Here is a 24,264-nt window from a genome sequence, read left to right on the forward strand (position 1 = left end):
TAATCATAGCCTCAAGCAGCAAGACCTATTCGGACCGAGAAAGCGACAATTTCCCCATTAAGATTCGTGGATGAGGAAAGTTAGAGTGAAGCACACAAAAAAAAAGAAGAAAAAAAAAAGAAAAGCAACGGCTCCGGGCGCCGGCAGTGTGAGCGAATAAATAAATTTATATATATATACATATATATATGTATGTATGTATATATATATATATATATATTTATATATATATATATATATATATATATATTTGCAGTGTGATATTGTACATAATACATTATGTTATGAATGTGTCTGTTACTACATTATATATATATATATATATATATATACTTGCAGTGTGTGTATAAAACAGGTTGTGAACGAGTGCAGTTCCACTTTAATGTTATTAAAAAATAACGTTTCCAGAACGCCTGCGAAATCCTTGAGGGACTGTATAGTATAACAGCGTGGCTTTAATGTCACAAAACAGTTCTTGTGTTGGACGGCAGTGGCAAACTGAACTTTCTCGCATTGTTTATTTTCAGGCCAAGACTGGATTCATCCTGAATTTCATCGGCGTCATCACCATCAACATTGGTATTAACACTTGGGGCGTGGCCATGTTCCAGCTCAACACATTCCCCAGTTGGGCAAATGTTACCAAAGCTCCTTGAATAGGACTCAATGAGAGAAAACAACTACAACAACAATAATAACAACAAACATCAGCAAACACTTTTCTTAGATGATCAACTTCCGATCAGTAGTTTATTAAACACCAAATGGTTGCAACTTTTTTTTTTCCTCTAGTGTTGTTCACTCAAATGGGCTCGATTCAACGGAATAAATTACGATCTGCAGAGTTAGTCATGCAGGTTACAACTTGATGCTACTAAAGTCATAAATAAAATGTAAGTATTTCATATCTGATGCAACCTTCATGTCATCAGACCCTGTGTCCTTTTCCCTTCCATACTCGATTTAATCACCCGAAGATCAACACTACACTGCAAAAAGTCAGTGTTAAAAAACAAGGGGAAAAAAATACAAAAATTAAGCCCTACTGAAATGAGATTTTCTTATTTAAACCGGGATAGCAGGTCCATTCTATGTGTCATACTTGATCATTTCGCGATGATGCCATATTTTTACTGAAAGGAGTTAGTAGAGAACATCGACGATAAAGTTTGCAACTTTTGGTCGCTAATAAAAAAGCCTAGCCTTTACCGGAAGTAGCAGACGATGTGTGCGTGACGTCACGGGGTTGTAGGGCTCCTCACATCCTCACATTGTTTATAATCATAGCCTCAAGCAGCAAGACCTATTTGGACCGAGAAAGCGACGATTTCCCCATTAAGATTCGTGGATGAGGAAAGTTAGAGTGAAGCACACAAAAAAAAAGAAGAAAAAAAAAGAAAAAGCAACGGCTCCGGGCGCCGGCAGTGTGGGCGTATATATATATATACATATATATATATATATATATATATATATATATATATATATATATATATATATATAAAAGCCCCCTCCTTTTGACCTTCCAATTAGAATGGTGAAAAATACTACAGTAGTGAAAAATATGTGTATTACGTTTGAAAGGGTTACTTGCATTGTTAATACTATATGTTATGATTGCATTCGGGTTTAAATCGGTTACAGTTAATGTAAACTTTTCAACTATTCAACATTATGATTGTCAAATACGCACAATGGTATGCTTTTGAACAAATGTAATAACGATCTTCTGTTGGACATGGGCATTAAAATTGTTTGAAGTCGCGTTAAAAAGCATTGAATTAGATTTGCTGATGTCTGCAGAAACGTGTGTGTGTGTGTGTGATCAGCATTAAACGGCATTCATCAGCAATGTCCATCACGTACTTTTTCATGAAAATTGGTCGATAGTGATCGGTCAGCACATCCCTAAAGTAAGCAGGTGTACCTAATAAAGTGTCTGCTCACTCTTACGACATTGTTTCCATAATCAGTCCCCCCAGAATTTCGCGGGCTTATTTTTGTGATTCCCAATGCCTAAAATAGCAATTTTTTTTTTCAAAAAGTTTCTTCAAAATTTGCATTGTAATGAGTCCTTTTTTTTTTTGTTATCAATTTGTATTTGATGTTTTATCTGTGACAAATGTGTTTGGGTTAAAACATTTGTAAATATTTTTACACTCCATTTTTTTTAAAGGCGAGTTTGCGAAATGAATGTGCCTTACAGGATACCGTAGTATTGTGTAATGTTTTGCCTGATTGGTTGTGCATTATTCAAGATGGCTGAAGTGATGTTAACTGTCCATCCACAGCGATATTATTTGTATTATCATTGTTATTATTATTATTAGTAGTAGTAGTATAATTTTCAAAACAAAATATCAAAGGGAAAAAAGTGCGGGGATTAGTTCCTGGAAATGCAATTGAAATACAAACAAGCATAAAATTTTAGACAATAATAATGTGTTTTATGAATATTTTTGTTGGGCGGAAAGTGAAGTGTTATTGCTTGGCGGCATACTGAGGTTACATGAGTAACGGTGAGTTTTCTAGGATGTTCCGTGACGTACGAAGGCCCTTGACTGTATGAAATAATGTGAAGTAATTGTTACTTACCAAGTTGATTGTAACATGTTTTTGTGTTTTGTTCACTTTCCAATAAATATTTGTTGTCATACTTGTTGCTCGTAGGTGTGATGTTGTGACTGAGCTTTAATTTTGTCTATCCTCCACAATTCTTATGTAAGATGAAAACACACGTCTTTTCTCTGAATTGTCAATAGTAAAACGAAAACTGCTAGCAAGAGGCAGGTAACAACAAGATTTGACCGCTTTTGCCTATAAAGCCTCATAAAAACATATAAAGACTTTTTTTACATGTCAAAAAGTCTGGAATTTTTCTAAGTGTCAAAAAGTTGGGATTTTTTTCTAAGTGTCAAAAAGTTGGGATTTTTTTCTTAGTGTCAAAAAGTTTGACTGTTTTCTAAGTGTCAAAAAGTCTGGATTTTTTTCGTCAAAAAGTCTGGATTTTTTCTAAGTGTCAAAAAATCTGGATTTTTCCAAGTGTCAAAAAGTCTGGATTTATTATAAGTGTCAAAAAGTCTGGATTTTTTCTAAGTGTCAAAAATGTTGGATTTATTGTAAGTGTCAAAAAAATCGGAATTTAAAAAAAAGTCTGGATTTGTTCTAAGTGTCAAAAATTCTGGATTTATTCTGTGTCAAAAAGTCTGGATTTTTCTAAGTTTTAAAAAAAGTCTGGATTTTTTGTCAGTGTCAAAAAATTAAGATTTTTTTCTGTCAAAAAGTCAGAATTTTTTTCCAAGTGTCAAAAAAGCTGGATTTTTTTCCAAGTGTCAAAAAGTCTGGATTTGTTTTAAGTGTAAAAAAAAATCTGAATTTTTTATGTGTCAAAAAGTTGGGATTTTTTTCTTTCAAAAAGTCTGAATTTTTTGTAAGTGTCAAAAAGTCTATATTTTTTGTAAGAATCAAAAAGTCTGGATTTTTTCTAAGTGTCAAGAAGTCTGGATTTTTTCCAAGTGTCAAATTTTGGATGTTTTTCTAAGGGTAAAAAAATTAAGATTTTTTTCTGTCAAAAAGTCAGAATTTTTTTCCAAGTGTCAAAAAAGCTGGATTTTTTTCTAAGTGTCAAAAATGTTGGATTTGTTTTAAGTGTAAAAAAAAATCTGAATTTTTAATGTGTCAAAAAGTTGGGATTTTTTTCTTTCAAAAAGTCTGAATTTTTTATAAGTGTCAAAAAGTCTAGATTTTTTTTGTAAGAGTCAAAAAGTCTGGATTTTTTTCTGTCAAAAAGTCTGGATTTTTTCTAAGTGTCAAGAAGTCTGGATTTTTTCTAAGTGTCAAATTTTGGATGTTTTTATAAGGGTCAAAAAATCTGGATTTTTTTCCAAGTGTCAAAAGGTCTGGATTTTTTCCTAAATGTCAAAAAGTTTGGATTTATTTTAAGTGTCAAAAAGTCAGAATTTTTACTAAGTGTCAAAAAGTTAGGATTTTTTCTGTCAAAATTTCTGGATTTTTTTGTAAGTGTCAAAAAGTCTGAATTTTTTATAAGTGTCAAAAAATCTGGATTTTTTTTAAGCGTCAAAAAGTCTGGATTTTTTCCCGAGTGTCAAAAAGTTTGGATTTTTTTCCCTAGTGTCAAAAAGTCAGAATTTTCATTAAATGTCAAAAAGTTGGGATTTGATCGGGTAAAAAGTCTGGATTTTTTTCTAAATGTCAAAAAGTCTGGATTTTTTCCCCGAATGTCAAAAAATCTGGATTTTTTTTCCCGAATGTCAAAAAATCTGGATTTTTTTCAAAGTGTCAAAAAGTTTGGATTTGTTTTAAGTGTAAAACATTTTTGAATTTTTACTGTGTCAAAAAGTCTGGATTTTTTGTAAGTGTCAAAAAGTCTGGATTTTTTTTGTCCAAAAGTCTGGATTTTTTTCTAAGTGTCAAGAAGTCTGGATTTTTTCTAAGTGTCAAATTTTGGATGTTTTTCTAAGGGTAAAAAAAATCTGGATTTTTTCCCAAGTGTCAAAAAGTTTGGATTTTTTCTAAGTGTCAAAAAGTCAGAATTTTTACTAAGTGTCAAAAAGTTAGGATTTTTTCTGTCAAAATATCTGGATTTTTTCTAAGTGTCAAAAAGTCAGAATTTTTTCTAAGTGTTAAAAAATCTGGATTTTTTTTAAGCGTCAAAAAGTCTGGATTATTTCCTGAGTGTCAAAAAGTTTGGATTTTTTCCCAAGTGTCAAAAAGTCAGAATTTTTACTAAATGTCAAAAAGTTGGGATTTGTTTGGGTAAAAAGTCTGGATTTTTTTCTAAATGTCAAAAAGTCTGGATTTTTTCTAAGTGTCAAAAAGTTAGGATTTTTTTCTAAGTGTCAAAATGTCTGGATTTTTTCCAAGAGTCAAAAAGTCAGGATTTTTTTCCAAGTATCAAAAAGTTGGGATTTTATCGGGATATATATATATATATATACACCCCGCCTTCCGCCCGATTGTAGCTGAGATAGGCGCCAGCGCCCCCCGCGACCCCAAAAGGGAATAAGCGGTAGAAATGGATGGATGGATATATATATATATATATATATATATATATATATATATATATAGTGTATATATATGTATATGTATGTATATAATTATGTATATATCAATCAATCAATATATATGTATGTATATATATACATACATATGTATGCATATATACATGCATAAATATATGTATGTATGTATACATATACACATACATACATATGCATGTATATATACATATATGTATGAATATATACATATGCATGTATAAATACATACATATGCATGTATATATACATACATACATATGTATGTATGTATGTATATACATACATATGTATGCATATATACATGCATAAATATATGCATGTATATACACATACATACATATGCATGTATATTCACACATATATGTATGAATATATACATATGCATGTATATACATACATACATATGTATGTATACATACATGCGCATATATGTATGTATATATATATGTATGTATATATATATGTATGTATATATATATATATGTATGTATATATATATATATATATATATATATATATATATATATATATATATATATATATATATATAAAATCAATCAGGAATGACGTCAGACTGATGACACATAAGGAAGAGCAAATGCCCGTGGTGTGACACAAAGTCATACCAAAACATTTTGACAGATTTTTGAGTGCCGTGTGTGATATTCTTTATCTTCAATGGAACATTTAAAGTATTGGTGTTGTTTACTGGCGTCATATTGGAGTCTACACATATCTCTTATTTGTGACTACATCTACTGGTCACACTTATCATTACACCACGTACCAAAAAAATTGCTTCGAGGTCGGCAAGCACAAACATATTTATTCTGTATATCAGGTGCTACGGGTTATAAGGCGCATTGTCGATTTTTGAGAAAATGAAAGGATTTTAAGTGTGCCTTATAGCCCGAAAAATACGGTATAAGCGCCATAGATGAAACCCCTTCTATCAATCAATCAATCAATCAATGTTTATTTATATAGCCCTAAGTCACAAATGTCTCAAAGGACTGTACAAACCACTACGACTACGACATCCTCGGAAGAACCCACATAAGGGCAAGGAAAACTCACACCCAGTGGGCAGGGAGAATTCACACCCAGTGGGACGCCAGTGACAATGCTGACTATGAGAAACCTTGGAGAGGACCTCAAATGTGGGCAACCCCCCTCCCCCCACCCCCTCCTCTAGGGGATCGAAAGCAATGGATGTCGAGCGGGTCTAACATGATACTGTGAAAGTTCAATCCGTAGTGGCTCCAACACAGCCGCGAGAGTTCAGTTCAAAGCGGATCCAAGACAGCAGCGAGAGTCCCGTCCACAGGAAACCATCCCAAGCGGAGGCGGATCAGCAGCGTAGAGATGTCCCCAACCGATACACAGGCGAGCGGTCCATCCTGGGTCCCGACGAGCGGTCCATCCTGGGTCTCGACTTTGGACTGCCAGTACTTCATCCATGGTCATCGGACCGAACCCCCTCCACACGGGAGGGGGGGACATAGGAGAAAAAGAAAAGAAGCGGCAGATCAACTGGTCTAAAAAGGAGGTCTATTTAAAGGCTAGAGTATACAAATGAGTTTTAAGGTGAGACTTGAATGCTTCTACTGAGGTAGCATCTTGAACTGTTACCGGGAGGGCATTCCAGAGTAGTGGAGCCCGAACGGAAAACGCTCTATAGCCCGCAGACTTTTTTTGGGCTTTAGGAATCACTAATAAGCCGGAGATTTCTTGCCGGGACATATGGTACAATACAATCGGCAAGATAGGATGGAGCTAGACCGTGTAGTATTTTATACGTAAGTAGTAAAACCTTAAAGTCACATCTTAAGTGCACAGGAAGCCAGTCCTGGTGAGCCAGTATAGGTATATATGTATGTATATATGTATATAAAGGTACATACAGTACAGGCGTAATGTGATCAAACTTTCTTGTTCTTGTCAAAAGTCTAGCAGCAGCATTTTGTACCAACTGTAATCTTTTAATGCTAGACATGGGGAGACCCGAAAATAATACGTTACAGTAATCGAGACGAGACGTAACAAACGCATGGATAATGATCGTTATCCGTCGTTAGTGGACAAAATGGAGCGAATTTTAGCGATATTACGGAGATGAAAGAAGGCTGTTTTAGTAACAAATCCGTGATTTGTCACTATTTAGGACGCACAAAAAAACGAAAAAGACCTATGTGTTCTTTTCTCACATATGGATTGTGGATTCCTGAAAAAGTGCAGTTCCCCTTTAAGGATTACGAGCATGGAGTCTGGTTGAAAGAGAGCCAAGGTACAGAAGGCAAATCCCTTTAGAGAGGTCAAAATAGGAGAAAGTAATTGAAGGGGAATGAGGTATGGAATAGTGATTGGGATCATTTCCTTGAGCTCCTTGGCAACGGGTCGCAAACCGATTGGATGTTTACAATATTACACAGTTTTTAGTTACACTGGCAGATATCATACGAAGGAAATAGACGTCAGTGAAGAGGCAATGGAAGTGTTTTGTCTGAAGTAAGGCGAAATTGAAGCGAAATGCCCGAGTAAATGTTTGTAAATCCATCAAATATCTTCCAATGTCTGTCATGGTTTCTGTGAGAAGGCTAATTCGAGGAGACACCTGTGTGTGTGTTCACGGTGAAGCACTCGTACCCTCGGGACAGGAAAATAATTACTAAATTCATGCGAGCCCCATGCTCCCGCTGCCAAAAAAATAAAAACACGTATATGCTCTACGGCCTGGGGGACTCTGAATAGTTTCACGAAGAGACACTTTTAATGTTTCTGATGACATAAAACATGGAGTTACAATATTTGAAAATGATGGAATCGCCACACATGGCGGATGCTCATTCGGTTTGATTTTGTAGAGAAAAACAAAGAAGGTAACAGACATCAATCAATCAATCAATGTTTATTTATATAGCCCCAAATCACAAATGTCTCAAAGGACTGCACAAACCATTACGACTACAACATCCTCGGAAGAACCCACAAAAGGGCAAGGAAAACTCACACCCAGTGGGCAGGGAGAATTCACATCCAGTGGGACGCCAGTGACAATGCTGACTATGAGAAACCTTGGAGAGGACCTCAGATGTGGGCACCCCCCCCCCTCTAGGGGACCGAAAGCAATGGATGTCGAGCGGGTCTAACATGATACTGTGAAAGTTCAATCCATAGTGGCTCCAACACAGCCGCGAGAGTTCAGTTCAAGCGGATCCAAGACAGCAGCGCGAGTCCCGTCCACAGACATGACACAAAAACTATAGGCAACTTTTTGGCTGAAAGAAACACGAGAGGAAATCAAGCATACAAATTGTGGTGGTCAGTAACAGTTTAGGTCAAGTGGAGTTAATCTTGAAAAACCAACAACAAAAAAACACTCCAAAACACCACAAGTACTTTGTTACACCACCTTTTCTATCGGGGCTCCAGTACTCAGGAATGCCCTGGAGTTGGAGATGCTACCTCAGTAGAAGCATTTAAGTCCCATCTTAAAACTCATTTGTAGACCCTAGCCCAGGGGTCACCATGTAGCCCGTAAGGACCAGATGAGTCGCCCGCTGGCCTGTTCTAAAAATAGCTCAAATAGCAGCACTTACCAGTGAACTGCCTCTATTTTTTCAAATTGTATCTATTTACTAGCAAGCTGGTCTTGCTTTGTCAATATTTTTAATTTTAAGAGAGACAAAACTCAAAGAAAATATTTTAAAGACTTGGTCTTCACTTGTTTAAATAAATTCATTTATCTTTTTTACTTTGCTTCTTATAACTTTCAGAAAGACAATTTTAGAGAAAAAATACAACCTAAAAAATTATTTTAGGATTTTTAAACACGTATACCTTTTTAACTTTTAAATTCCTTCATCTTCTTTCCTGACAATTTAAATCAATGTTTAAGTTTTTTTTTTAAACTGTAAATACATTTTAATTTAATTCTTCATTTTAGCTTCTGTTTTTTTGACAAAGAATATCTATGGAATATTTCTTCAAACTTATTATGATTATAATTACAAAAAAAATATTCTGCCAAATCTAGAAAATCAATCAATCAGTCAATCAATGTTTACTTATATAGCCCTAAATCATTAGTGTCTCAAAGGGCTGCACAAACCACTACGACATCCTCGGTAGGCCCACATAAGGGCAAGGAAAACTCACACCCAGTGGAACGTCGGTGATAATGATGACTATGAAAACCTTGGAGAGGAGGAAAGGAATGGATATCGGGTCTAACATGATACTGTGAGAGTTCAATCCATAATGGATCCACCACAGCAGCGAGAGTCCAGTCCAAAGCGGATCCAACACAGCAGCGAGAGTCCCGTTCCCAGCGGAGCCAGCAGGAAACCATCCCAAGCGGAGGCGGATCAGCAGCGCAGAGATGTCCCCAGCCGATACGCAGGCAAGCAGTACATGGCCACCGGATCGGACCGGACCCCCTCCACAAGGGAGAGTGGGACATAGGAGAAAAAGAAAAGAAACGGCAGATCAACTGGTCTAAAAAGGGAGTCTATTTAAAGGCTAGAGTATACAAATGAGTTTTAAGGTGAGACTTAAATGCTTCTACTGTGGTGGCATCTCGAATCAAATTTAAATCTTGTTTTAAGTCTTTTTAATTTGTTTTAACATTTTTGTTCTGGAAAATCTGGAAGAAATAATGATTTGTCTTTGTTAGAAATATAGCTTGGTCCAATTTGTTGTATATTCTAACAAAGTGCAGATTGGATTTTAACCTATTTAAAACATGTCATCAAAATTCTAAAATTAATCTTAATCAGGAAAAAATACTAATGATATTCCATAAATTATTTTTTTTAATTTTTTCAAAAAGATTGGAATTAGCTAGTTTTTCTCTTCATTTTTTTCCGTTGAATTTTGAATTTTAAAGAGTTGAAATTTCATTTTTTTCGTCTTTTATAAATGATAAATGGGTTGTACTTGTATAGCGCTTTTCTACCTTCAAGGTACTCAAAGCGCTTTGACACTACTTCCACAAAGGACTCCGGCTTATTAGTGATCCCCAAAGCCCAAAAAAAGTCTGCGGGCTGTAGAGCTTTTTCATTTCGGGCTCCAGTACTCTGGAATGCCCTCCCGGTAACAGTTCGAGATGCCACCTCAGTAGAAGCATTTAAGTCTCACCTTAAAACTCATTTGTATGCTCTAGCCTTTAAATAGACTCCCTTTTTAGACCAGTTGATCTGCCGTTTCTTTTCTTTTTCTTCTATGTCCCACTCTCCTTTGTGGAGGGAGTCCGGTCCGATCCGGTGGCCATGTACTGCTCGCCTGTGTATCGGCTGGGGACATCTCTGCGCTGCTGATCAGCCTCCTCTTGGGATGGTTTCCTGCTGGCTCCGCTGTGAACGGGACTCTCGCTGCTGTGTTGGATCCGCTTTGGACTGGACTCTCGCGACTGTGTTGGATCCATTATGGATTGATCTTTCACAGTATCATGTTCTCATAGTCATCATTGTCACCGACGTCCCACTGGTTGTGAGTTTTCCTTGCCCTTATGTGGGCCTACCGAGGATGTCGTAGTGGTTTGTGCAGCCCTTTGAGACACTAGTGATTTAGGGCTATATAAGTAAACATTGATTGATTGATTGATTGATTGATTGATTTACCCATTCACACACTGATGGAGGGAGCTGCCATGCAAGGCGCTAACCAGCACCCATCAGGAGCAAGGGTGAAGTGTCTTGCTCAGGACACAACGGACGTGACGAGGATAGTACTAGGTGGGATTTGAACCAGGGACCCTCGGGTTCCGCACGGCCACTCTCCCACTGCGCCACGCCGTCGAGATGTCCGACGAGATGTTCTCCTCTTTTAAACCGTTTTTTTTTCATCATTTATTCTCTACAAAAAACTTTCCGTAACAGGAAAAAAAAATGTACGACGGAATGACAGACAGAAATACCAATTTTTACCCAGTTTTTCTATATATAGATTTATTTATTAAAGGTAAATTGAGCAAATTGGCTATTGCTGGCAATTTATTTAAGTGTGTATCAAACTGGTAGCCCTTCGCATTAATCAGTACCCAAGAAGTAGCTCTTGGTTTCAAAAAGGTTGGTGACCCCTGCTATAGAACATTAACATACTTTGCAACATTGCGTGATTATTTACTAATCCTCTCCTTTGTTTCAATTGACATCTGTCATGATGGAGCCATGATTTATGTTATGAAACAACTCTTTAAGGTGTGACACTCCTTTTTTAACTGCTGAATAATCAACAGATTTACCCCAATGCAGGTGTTTGCTTTGGAAATGTCTACAGGCTGACTCCATAATCATTTCCCTAGAATTGACTTTCTTCCTTGGCAGTTGTTTCTCCCCGCTTGCCTCTTTGTCTTTGTCTTGTCCAGACTTTTGAGAGCCTTCTAAACATGGAATTGATAAGCCGGACTCTCGACACAGTTGACAAAATCTTTGAGGAAAAGAGGGTTCAGGGGAACCTGGTTGCCCTGATGGAACGTTCGCTGCCGGGTACGTGAGAGGGACTTGCCGGAGAAATGGAGAGTCCTGTGCCTCTTAGTGCTTTCCGTCGAGGACGTGGATTACTGTAACGTATTATTTTCGGGTCTCCCCATGTCTAGCATTAAAAGATTACAGTTGGTACAAAATGCGGCTGCTAGACTTTTGACAAGAACAAGAAAGTTTGATCACATTACGCCTGTACTGTATATACCTTTATATACATATATACATACATATATACCTATACTGGCTCACCAGGACTGGCTTCCTGTGCACTTAAGATGTGACTTTAAGGTTTTACTACTTACGTATAAAATACTACACGGTCTAGCTCCATCCTATCTTGCTGATTGTATTGTACCATATGTCCCGGCAAGAAATCTGCGTTCAAAGGACTCCGGCTTATTAGTGATTCCCAAAGCCCAAAAAAAGTCTGCGGGCTATAGAGCGTTTTCCGTTCGGGCTCCAGTACTCTCGAATGCCCTCCCGGTAACAGTTCGAGATGCCATCTCAATAGAAGCATTTAAGTCTCACCTTAAAACTCATTTGTATACTCTAGCCTTTAAATAGACTCCCTTTTTAGACCAGTTGATCTGCCGTTTCTTTTCTTTTTCTTCTATGTCCCACTCTCCCTTGTGGAGGGGGTCCGATCCGATCCGGTGGCCATGTACTGCTTGCCTGTGTATCGGCTGGGGACATCTCTGCGCTGCTGATCCGCCTCCGCTTGGGATGGTTTCCTGCTGGCTCCGCTATGAGCGGGACTCTCGCTGCTGTGTTGGATCCGCTTTGGACTGGACTCTCGCGACTGTGTTGGATCCATTATGGATTGAACTTTCACAGTATCATGTTAGACCCGCTCGACATCCATTGCTTTCCTCCTCTCCAAGGTTCTCATAGTCATCATTGTCACCGATGTCCCACTGGGTGTGAGTTTTCCTTGCCCTTATGTGGGCCTACCGAGGATGTCGTAGTGGTTTGTGCAGCCCTTTGAGACACTAGTGATTTAGGGCTATATAAGTAAACATTGATTGATTGATTGATCTATTAAGAACTGTGATCGTAGGACATCTGCTGATTAGGATGGGCATGGCTTTGGCGTATTGTCAAATTCGTAAGACGATGGCAGCCGTTCAAAGCGCCCAAAGGCTGCCTGTCGTAATTACAAAAGTCGCGAGTCGGGCTGCAGGAACACAGACTGTGGCAATTTCCGGACTGAATCAAAGCATTGAAAGGCTTACTGGAATGTGAAAATGTATTAATTTGAGAGCCAGCATGGATGATTAGATCAGGCAAGCCATTGAAATGTCTACTTGCTCGGATAACAACAATCTGTATCTACGATGGACAATGGAGCAGCGCCCTTAATGGCTGGCAGCTTCAGGCCAGTTGCCTCCTGTTGCAAGTCTTGTGGTTTCTGTGGAAAATGTTTACGTGGGCTTATTGGCTATTGAGTTTTTTTTTCTCGGCCCGAGTCTGAGATGGACTTTTTTCTACATTTTCCCCTGCGCCGTTAAGTGGCGACCCATCACCGTTCCTGTTCTACTCAAATTAATCACAATGTTTGTTTGTCTAATCTTGAAAGGATTTGTGGTAATAACGTAATTGCTTTCTACCTGTGCAATGACAATACAGAACATACCATACCATTGAGTAATTCCGTAATGTTTTCCCTCTGCTTGATCTTAAACTGAAACTGGTACTGACGATGACAATTTATATTATCGATTTATTTTAGTGTTACTTAAAGTTGAATGTTGTCATTTGAAATGACTACAGTTTTGTGTGATGTCTGTTAGCTGCCTTTTTTCTACAAAATTCAACGATTTACAAGTCTGCTGATTCGATATTTGTTTCCACGGGTTGTAAATTTCGATCGCTATGAGCTAAAATGAGTATGGATTGAACGAAGCACATGCATCTTTCATTATGGACATCATAACATTTCAAAAATCGTACTTAAGTAAGAGTTACTTTAGCGTAATACGACTGAAGTATTGTAAAAGTCAAACATAGTCACCCAAATAACTACTTAATTAACCCTAGTTAGTGAAAGCATTTAAGTCCCATCTTAAAACTCATTCGTATACTCTAGCCTTTATATAGACCCCCCTTTTAGACCAGTTGATCTGCAGTTTCTTTTCTTTTCTGCTCTGCTCTGCCCCCTGTGCCTCGTGGACGGTAGGGGGCACAGGTTTGGTGGCCACGGATGAAGTGCTGGCTGTCCAAAGTCGGGACCCGGGGTGAACCACTCCTCTATGGACTGCAATCTCACTATTATGTTAGATCCACTATGGACTGGACTCTCACAATATTATGCTAGATCCACTTGTCGTCCATTGCACCAGTCGCCCTAGGGAGGGGGTCCCCACATCTGCGGTCCTCTCCAAGGTTTCTCATTGTCCCATTGGGTTGAGTTTTTCCTTGCCCTGATGTGGGATCTTAACCGAGGATGTCGTTGTGGCTTGTGCAGCCCTTTGAGACACTTGTGATTTAGGGCTGTATAAATAAACATTGATTGATTGATTTTTAAAAACAACTCATGTAATGAGTAGCTGGTGAGTACTACCTTATTTATTTAGGAGCTATTTGTTATGGTTTAAACAAGGGGAGATGACGGCAGACTGACACCAGGTGGCCGTAATGTCCAAAGATTTATAATATACATATATATATATATATATATATATATATATATATATATATATATATATATATATATATATATATAGAAATGGAGTGTGAACTAGATCCAAAAGGACTATGTGAAGTATCTAGTGGAGCGTGTGTTACCAGATGTTGTGAAGAGATGAAAGAACACGGATGTCCGTGGGGCAGGCAGATGATCCAGGGCGAGCGAGAGGCGTCGAGAAGAACGTGTCCAAGCGGTAGGTCGAGAATCCAAAAGGGCAGTCCAGGAGGCAAGGGGAACAACAGGGTATCACAGGAGAACGCTGCGGGAAGACGTCAGGAACATCAGACACAAACAGAAACACGGAAGTCGCAGGGGAAGAACGAGTATGCGGGATAGAAGCCAGATACGGGATGCTTCCACAGATACAGAAGACTATACTCCGGCAAGCGATGGCAGGTTGTCCAGGCTTAAGAAGGCAGATCGCTCATCAAGAATAGGTGTGTTGATTGCTGGAAAATGATTGCACCTGGTGGCTGCTGCAGGGTGGAGACGCGCATTGCACGTCATTGGATATATGCGGCCGTGGGCGTGTCCCGAGGAGCGCACAGACGGATGAGCGGCGTTGGCAGCAGTCCGAGCCGTAACACTATTTTAAATGGTTCTTGCTTGGATGTGCCGATCAAACGCCCACCGATTAGTATCGGCCGATTTCCGCGAAAAATCATGTGATCGTCATTGCCGATCCTCTCTGGCTGACACTCTGTTAAGTTTTGGTCCCCCAGCTGACAAGATAGCAGCTAATTATGTGTCTCCATACACAGTGTGGAGCAGCTCCCCTAAGCTAAAAAGAATCACCTTCATCATGGCAAATAAACTGGATTTCTCAGAGATTAAACAGGATTTTCATTATCACTGGAGGACAAGGCTAAACATGTTACACACAGAGAGAAAGCCACCGACTGGAATGCCAATAGCTAAGTTAACCACAAGCTTGAAACAAGACCAAGAAATAGGTGCTTTGTAAACCTCTAAGAAGTGTAGATTGAGGCATGTCACAGCAGAAAGAAAGCAGTTATTACCAGGAAATTAACAATTAGATGAAAAAAATGGGATTATATAACAGCAACTGTTGTCGTAATCAGCGTGCATTCTGTGCCAGAAGCCTTGGAAAGCGCAGAACGTTTGGTCGACATCGTAAGGATGACAATAAATTAAAAATGTGATCTGAAAAACTGGGGAATAAACCCTTGAGCAAGCAGAAGGAACATTTAGGTTGGGAATGGCACACGGATGTGGCTGAGCCAATCAGCCGCCAGGACGGAGAAGGTTGTTCCCTGTGATTGGTCCGCCATCGGCCAATAGTATGCCAAGTACCATGTCACGTGGGCAAAGTAGCTTCAAGACGAATAGACGGCTGTTTTGATTGATTGATTGATTGATACTTTTATGAGTAGTTTGCACAGTACAGTACATATTCCATACAATTGACCACTAAATGGGTACTTTAACTTTAACTCTATGACTTTATCTGTAGCCTTCTTCTAATTGTTTGATATTGTCATTACTGCCACAAGTGGTGGAAAAGTGTATTACAACTGAGTACCATACAGCAGTGGTCCCCAACCTTTTTGTATCCGCAGACCGGTCAACGTTTAATAATTTGTCCCGCGGCCCGGCGGGGGTCCGGGTGAGGAGTGAGTGGTTGGGGGGAGGGGTGTCCTTTTTTTTCTTTTTTTTTCTTTTCTTCTTTGTCATGAAAAAGGGACGTTTTTGTCATGAAAAAGGGAGTTTTTTGTGGTTGGTGCACTATTTGTAAGTGTATATTGTGTTTTTATGTTGATTTAATTAAAATATTTTTTGGGGGGGCGATCGTGACCAAACAATGGGCCCTATGGCGGGGATCGGCAACCCATGCAACTCTTTAGCGCCGCCCTAGTGGCTCTCTGGAGCTTTTTCAAAAATGTATGAAAAATGAAAAAAAAGATGAGGGTAAAAAAATATATACTTTTTGTTTTAATATCGTTTCTGTCGGAGGACAAACATGACACAAACCTCCCTAATTGTTTTTATCAAACATGCTTCACTGATTCGAGCATTTGGCAAGCGCCGTTTTGTCCTACTAATTTTGGCCGTCCTTGAACGCACCGTGGTTTGTTTACATCAGGGGTCGGGAACCTTTTTGGTTGAGAGAGCCATGAAAGCCAAATATTTTAAAACCGATTTCTGTGAGAGCCGTATAACATTTTTTAAACGCTGAATACAACTAAATGCGTGCATTTTTAAGTATGACCTGTCATTTCTTTGTGATCATGTTCTGTTTAGTTATGTTCTGTTTTGTTTTTGACTCCATTAGATCCTGTTTTTGCGCACCCTGGTTTGTTTTTGTTTCCATGACTACCAATCAGTTCACCTGTTTTCACGACTCATACACCTGATTTACTTGAATTCATGTACCTGTTGTCAATCACTACGTCACCATTTAAGCCTGCAGTTGCCAGGCAGTCACCTTATACTCAACCTCTATCACCTCCTACACACCTATGTTATCCATGCCGATGATCCATGCTCTTTCTCGGTCCAAGTTTTTCATGCCATAGTTTGTAGGTTTTATTTTATGTTCATAGTTCTCCCATTGTGCGAGTTTTAGTTTTCATAGCCAAGTTTTTAACCTCCACTGAGAGCGCCTTTTGTTTATACCTTTGTTTTTGTAATATTTTTGAGTTAAGATAAAAGATGTCATTACCTTCACGCCATGTCCGTTCCAATCGCTTTGCACCACGGGAAAACAAACCACACCATAGTCCAGGTCTTGACAAGACCAACATTTTTAGAGTATAATAAGTCTCTTACTCCTTTTAATAACATTGTTATTTTAAATTTAACCAATAATAAATATATTACTTTTTACCATCAATGCGACATCTTGGACAGGTGCGGTAGCAAACGGATGGTTGGATTAAAATGCATGAAAATGTTTTATAATTTGAATGTTATTTTTAACACTGATTAACATCGTAATTATTAATTACTTATCATGTTAAGCAATGTCAGCTAAAATTTATCTGAGAGCCAGATGTAGTCATCAAAAGAGCCACATCTGGCTCTAGAGCCATAGGTTCCCTACCCCTGGTTTACATGTACAACTTTCTCCGGCTTTCTAAGACGTGTTTTATGCCACTTCTTTTTCCGTCTCATTTTGTCCACCAAACTTTTAGTGCATGAATGCACAAAGGTGAGTTTTGTTGACGTTATTGACTTGTGTGGAGTGCTAATCAGACATATTTGGCCCCTGCATGACTGCAAGCTAATCGATGCTAACATGCTATTTAGGCTAGCTGTACAAATTGCATCATTATGCCTCATTTGTAGCTATATTGGAGCTCATTTAGTTTCCTTTAAGTCCTCATAATTCAATTTATATCTCATGACACTATCTGTATGTAATATGGCTTTTATTTTTTTGCGGCTCCAGACATATTTGTTTTTGTATTTTTTATCAACATTTTACGTTGCCGCCCCCTGCCCTATGGTTAAGAAACGCTGCTCTATACTGAATAATTTCCCTTTAAGGATACAATGTTGTGCAGAAGTGCACGTATAACAATTGATAAACAAATGATACTATTTATACAGTATACAGCTGGAGCAAAAGCCAACTCATTAATCTTCGATGTAATGCAGGAATGTTTATTAAAGATGTTTCGGTGATGAGTACAAAGTGTGAGGACCAACCCCTACTTCTTTAGTAGTGTCAAATAAAACTTGCCGTTATTACCTTGCACGGGATCCCGGCCAAAAGTGTCAATCTGCCTTACTTAATGTGGTCCAACTCAAGAAAGACCACATACTTGCAACTTATTAAGATTTTTTTTTTTTTCAACATGACAGGAACTCAGTTGCAAAAAAGTCTCACTGTCAAAAAGTACATGACAAAGATGGGCGGTACTAAAAACGTAAAAAAGACTAAATGTACTGTTTAACTTTGATGTTTGGATTGAGTCGCCCAGCTGTAAGTAAAAAACATGTACATGCACAGAGTTGTACTTATGATTATTTAATACACGGAAGCATACAAAACCCAATGTTTAGCAGCACCTGAGCAACCGTGAATGTGTGAATTTCACACCTTGACTCCCTTCTCAAAGATCCCCAGGCAGGAAACGTTCCTCACGAACACAAAAGTTTATTCAACGTGCCATCAATCCTCAAGTCTCGCCGTTCTGCCCAGGGCGCGGTGCCTTCAAGGTGCACACTTTTGTGTGGGACTATTTGGTAATCCATTCTGTCCACTAAAGACGCTGAGATCATTATCCATGCGTTTGTTACGCCTCGTCTCGATTACTGTAACGTACTATTTTCGGGTCTCCCCGTGTCTAGCATTAAAAGATTACAGTTGGTACAAAATGCGGCTGCTAGACTTTTGACAAGAACAAGAAAGTTTGATCACATTACGCCTGTACTGTATATACCTTTATATACATATATACATACATATATACCTATACTGGCTCACCAGGACTGGCTTCCTGTGCACTTAAGATGTGACTTTAAGGTTTTACTACTTACGTATAAAATACTACACGGCCTAGCTCCATCCTATCTTGCTGATTGTATTGTACCATATGTCCCGGCAAGAAATCTGCGTTCAAAGGACTCCAGCTTATTAGTGATTCCCAAAGCCCAAAAAAAGTCTGCGGGCTATACACCGTTTTTATTTCGGGCTCCAGTACTCTGGAATGCCCTCCCGGTAACAGTTCGAGATGCCACCTCAGTAGAAGCATTTAAGTCTCACCTTAAAACTCATTTGTATACTCTAGCCTTTAAATAGACTCCCTTTTTAGACCAGTTGATCTGCCGTTTCTTTTCTTTTTCTCCTATGTCCCACTCTCCCTTGTGGAGGGGGTCCGGTCCGATCCGGTGGCCACATACTGCTCGCCTGTGTATCGGCTGGGGACATCTCTGCGCTGCTGATCCGCCTCCGCTTGGGATGGTTTCCTGTGAACGGGACTCTCGCTGCTGTGTTGGATCCGCTTTGGACTGGACTCTCGCGACTGTGTTGGATCCATTATGGATTGAACTTTCACAGTTTCATGTTAGACCCGCTCGACACCAATTGCTTTCCTCCTCTCCAAGGTTCTCATAGTCATCATTGTCACCGACGTCCCACTGGGTGTGAGTTTTCCTTGCCCTTATGTGGGCCTACCGAGGATGTCGTAGTGGTTTGTGCAGCCCTTTGAGACACTAGTGATTTAGGGCTATATAAGTAAACATTGATTGATTGATTGATTGAATCTATGCACATCTTCCAGCAAACAACAGATCAGAAGTCCACCTGCATGTCTGCAAATATAGCATTTGTTGGAGTAAGTCCTTAAAATAACAGCAGATAGAAGATGTTGCACTGGGATTTTTTTGGATAGGTCCTTAACACTAGAACTCCCAAGGAGCAGCCATTTGGCTTTTCTACCTATAAAACCTAGGCAGAGCAAAAAATTGAACCGCAGATGGATACTGTCATATTGAGCAGTGTCGTGGGAGATTCTCTAATTTCACCTATTTGGGTTAGAATTTTATTTTGTAAACCAGTATCGATAGTCTGCAAATTATGTGTTGTTGAGTGTCAGTGCTGTCTAGAGCTCGGCAGAGTAACCGTGTAATACTCTTCCATATCAGTAGGTGGCAGCCGGTAGCTAACTGCTTTGTAGATGTCGGAAACAGCGGTAGGCAGGGTGCAGGTAAAAAAGTATCTAATGCTTAAACAAAAAATAAACAAAAGGTGAGTGCCCCGAAGAAAATACATTGAAGCTTAGGGAAGGCTAGGCAGAATGAAACTAAAACTGAACTGGCTACAGAGTCAACAAAAAAAGAATGCTGGACGAAAGCAAAGACTTACTGTGGAGCAAAGACGGCGTCCACAAAGGCTATGCAGAATGAAACTAAAACTGAACTGGCTACAGAGTCAACAAAAAAAGAATGCTGGACGACAGCAAAGACTTACTGTGGAGCAAAGACGGCGTCCACAAAGGCTATGCAGAATGAAACTAAAACTGAACTGGCTACAGAGTAAACAAAAAAAGAATGCTGGACGACAGCAAAGACTTACTGTGGAGCAAAGACGGCGTCCACAAAGGCTATGCAGAATGAAACAAAAACTGAACTGGCTACAGAGTAAACAAAAAAAAGAATGCTGGACGACAGCAAAGACTTACTGTGGAGCAAAGACGGCGTCCACAAAGGCTATGCAGAATGAAACAAAAACTGAACTGGCTACAGAGTCAACAAAAAAAGAATGCTGGACGACAGCAAAGACTTACTGCGGAGCAAAGACGGCGTCCACAAAGGCTATGCAGAATGAAACTAAAACTGAACTGGCTACAGAGTAAACAAAAAAAAGAATGCTGGACGACAGCAAAGACTTACTGTGGAGCAAAGACGGCGTCCACAATGTACATCCGAACACGACATGACAATCAACAAGAAGGATAAAAAGAACTGAAATATTCTTGACTGCTAAAATTAAGTAGATGGGGGGGAATATCGCTCAAAATGAAGACATGAAACTGTTACAGGAAAATACCAACAAAAGAGAAAAAGCCACCAAAATAGGAGCGCGAGACGGGAAAACAGCAAAAAAACTCCAAATAAGTCAGGGCGTGATGTGACAGGTGGTGACAGTACACCTACTTTGAGACAAGAGCTGTAGTGATGCATGCTTGGTTATGCTTTAAAGTAATATCCAACTATTGCGACAACGACATTTTACTGTTAACCCAGTTTTGTTTTTTAATGATTTCTGCTGGTGGTGTGCCTCCGGATTTTTTGCAAAGCAAAAAATGTGCCTTTGCTCATAAAAGGTACTTAAATGACAGCAGAATGGTTTTGACTATCATTTTAAACTGGGTACTTACAAACAGCAGATAACTCATCATATACAGTATATAGGATCTTTGATTAGGTTTTTTTGCAGGTGGTCCTTAAAAACAGCAGAGCAATACTGTCATATATATGATCTTTGACTTGCATTTTTTTTTGCAGCAGGTACAGTACTTACCTAAAAAAAGCAAATTGGTCTTCTAACTAATAAGGTATTTTAATTTTTTTTTTTTTTTTACAGTATGTCCTTAAAAACAGCAGATTACTCTTCTTGTGTATAGGATCTTTGACTTGAATTTGTGCAGTAGGGCCTCGAGAACATCAGAGAGGTCCTGTCACAAAAACGGTCTTTGACTGGCATTTTTTTTGAGCATGTACTTAAAGGACAGCAGATTGGTTTTGACTAGCATTTTACCCTGGGTACTTACAAACTCTTCTTGTGTATAGGATCTTTGACTTGCATTTTTGCAGTAGGGCCTTAAAAACATCAGAGAGGTCCTGTCAGAAAGAAGGTCTTTGATAAGCATTTTTTGCAGCATGTACTTAAATGACAGCAAAAGGGTTCCGTCACACAGAGGATCTTTGACTAGTATTTTACACTTGGTACTTACAAACACTTCTTGCGTATAGGATCTTTGACTTGCATTTTTGCAGTAGGGCCTTAAACACATCAGAGAGGTCCTGTCAGAAAGAGGGTCTTTGACAAGCATTTTTTGCAGCATGTACTTAAATGACAGCAAAAGGGTTTCTTCACACAGAGGATCTTTGACTAGCATTTTACACTTGGTACTTACAAACAGCAGGTTCTTTGATCAGAATTTTTTCAGTGGGTCCCTAAAAACAGCAGAGAGCTCTTGTCACAAAAAGGGTCTTTGACTAGCATTTTTTGCAGCATGTACTTAAATGACAGCAGAATGGTTTTGACTAGCATTTTACCCTGGGTACTTACAAACTCTTCTTGTGCATAGGATCTTTGACTTGCATTTTTACAGTAGGGCCTTAAAAACATCAGAGAAGTCCTGTCAGAAAGAGGGTCTTTGACAAGCATTTTTTGCAGCATGTACTTAAATGACAGCAAAAGGGTTTCTTCACACAGAGGATCTTTGACTAGCATTTTACACTTGGTACTTACAAACGGCAGGTTCTTTGATCAGAATTTTTTCAGTGGGTCCCTAAAAATAGCAGAGAGCTCTTGTCACAAAAAGGGTCTTTGACAAGCATTTTTTTCAGCATGTACTTAAATGACAGCAGAATGGTTTTGACTAGCATTTTACCCTGGGTACTTACAAACTCTTCTTGCGTATAGGATCTTTGACTTGCATTTTTGCAGTAGGGCCTTAAAAACATCAAAGAGGTCCTGTCAGAAAGAGGGTCTTTGACAAGCATTTTCTGCAGCATGTACTTAAATGACAACAAAATGGTTTCGTCACACAGAGGATCTTTGACTAGCATTTTACACTTGGTACTTACAAACAGCAGGTTCTTTGATCAGAATTTTTTCAGTGGGTCCCTAAAAACAGCAGAGAGCTCTTGTCACAAAAAGAGTCTTTGACTAGCATTTTTTGCAGCATGTACTTAAATGACAGCAGAATGGTTTTGACTAGCATTTTACCCTGGGTATTTACAAACTCTTCTTGTGTATAGGATCTTTGACTTGCATTTTTGCAGTAGGACCTTAAACACATCAGAGAGGTCCTGTCAGAAAGAGGGTCTTTGACAAGCATTTTTTGCAGCATGTACTTAAATGACAGCAAAAGGGTTTCTTCACACAGAGGATCTTTGACTAGCATTTTACACTTGGTACTTACAAACGGCAGGTTCTTTGATCAGAATTTTTTCAGTGGGTCCCTAAAAATAGCAGAGAGCTCTTGTCACAAAAAGGGTCTTTGACAAGCATTTTTTTCAGCATGTACTTAAATGACAGCAGAATGGTTTTGACTAGCATTTTACCCTGGGTACTTACAAACTCTTCTTGCGTATAGGATCTTTGACTTGCATTTTTGCAGTAGGGCCTTAAACACATCAGAGAGGTCCTGTCAGAAAGAGGGTCTTTGACAAGCATTTTTTGCAGCATGTACTTAAATGACAGCAAAAGGGTTTCTTCACACAGAGGATCTTTGACTAGCATTTTACACTTGGTACTTACAAACGGCAGGTTCTTTGATCAGAATTTTTTCAGTGGGTCCCTAAAAACAGCAGAGAGCTCTTGTCACAAAAAGGGTCTTTGACTAGCATTTTTTGCAGCATGTACTTAAATGACAGCAGAATGGTTTTGACTAGCATTTTACCCTGGGTACTTACAAACTCTTCTTGCGTATAGGATCTTTGACTTGCATTTTTGCAGTAGGACCTTAAACACATCAGAGAGGTCCTGTCAGAAAGAGGGTCTTTGACAAGCATTTTTTGCAGCATGTACTTAAATGACAGCAAAGGGGTTTCTTCACACAGAGGATCTTTGACTAGCATTTTACACTTGGTACTTACAAACGGCAGGTTCTTTGATCAGAATTTTTTCAGTGGGTCCCTAAAAACAGCAGAGAGCTTTTGTCACAAAAAGGGTCTTTGACTAGCATTTTTTGCAGCATGTACTTAAATGACAGCAGAATGGTTTTGCCACACAGAGGATCTTTGACAAACATTTTACACTGGGTACTCACAAACAGCAGAGATTTATTTTCATATATAGGGTCTTTGACAAGGCCCTTAAAACCCGTAGAGCTCTCTTGTCATATATATGATCTTTGACTTGCATTTTTTTCAGCAGGTACAGTATTTACCTAGAAAAAGCAAAGTGGTCCTCTTACTTATAAGATCTTTGACTTTATTCTTTTTTTTTTTTTTTTTTTACAGTCTTTGACTAGCATTTTTTTTTGAGGGTCTATGCCTAGCATTTTTTGCAGCATGTGACAGCAGAATGGTTTTAACTAGCATTTTACACTGGGTACTTACAAACAGCAGACAAGTCTTCCTATATAAAGGATCTTTGATTTGATTTTGTGCAGTAGGTTCTTAAAAACAACAGAGCACTATTGTTATATATATGATCTTTGACTTGCATTTTTTTTGCAGCAGGTACGGTACTTACCTGGAAAAAGCAAAGTGGTTCTGTAAGTAATAAAAGATTTGACACTTTTTTACAGTATGTCCTTAAAAACAGCCGATCACTCTTCTCGTGTGTAGGATCTTTGACTTGCATTTTTGCAGTGGGCCTTAAACA

General features: G+C 38.8%; 1 protein-coding gene across 1 annotated transcript in view; it reads left to right on the forward strand.

The window, feature by feature from the left end:
• The window catches only part of LOC133564716 (solute carrier family 13 member 2-like), a 46,612-nt gene extending 43,971 nt beyond the window's left edge, over nucleotides 1-2,641 (forward strand). Inside the window, exon 13 of the mRNA XM_061919191.1 lies at nucleotides 528-2,641. Coding sequence (XP_061775175.1) covers nucleotides 528-656 — 129 coding nt within the window. The 3' untranslated portion in view covers nucleotides 657-2,641. The remainder of the gene's footprint in view (nucleotides 1-527) is intronic.
• The last annotated feature ends 21,623 nt before the right edge of the window (nucleotides 2,642-24,264 follow it).

Source organism: Nerophis ophidion, linkage group LG13 (assembly GCF_033978795.1).
Source record: "Nerophis ophidion isolate RoL-2023_Sa linkage group LG13, RoL_Noph_v1.0, whole genome shotgun sequence".
Lineage (NCBI taxonomy): Eukaryota > Metazoa > Chordata > Actinopteri > Syngnathiformes > Syngnathidae > Nerophis > Nerophis ophidion.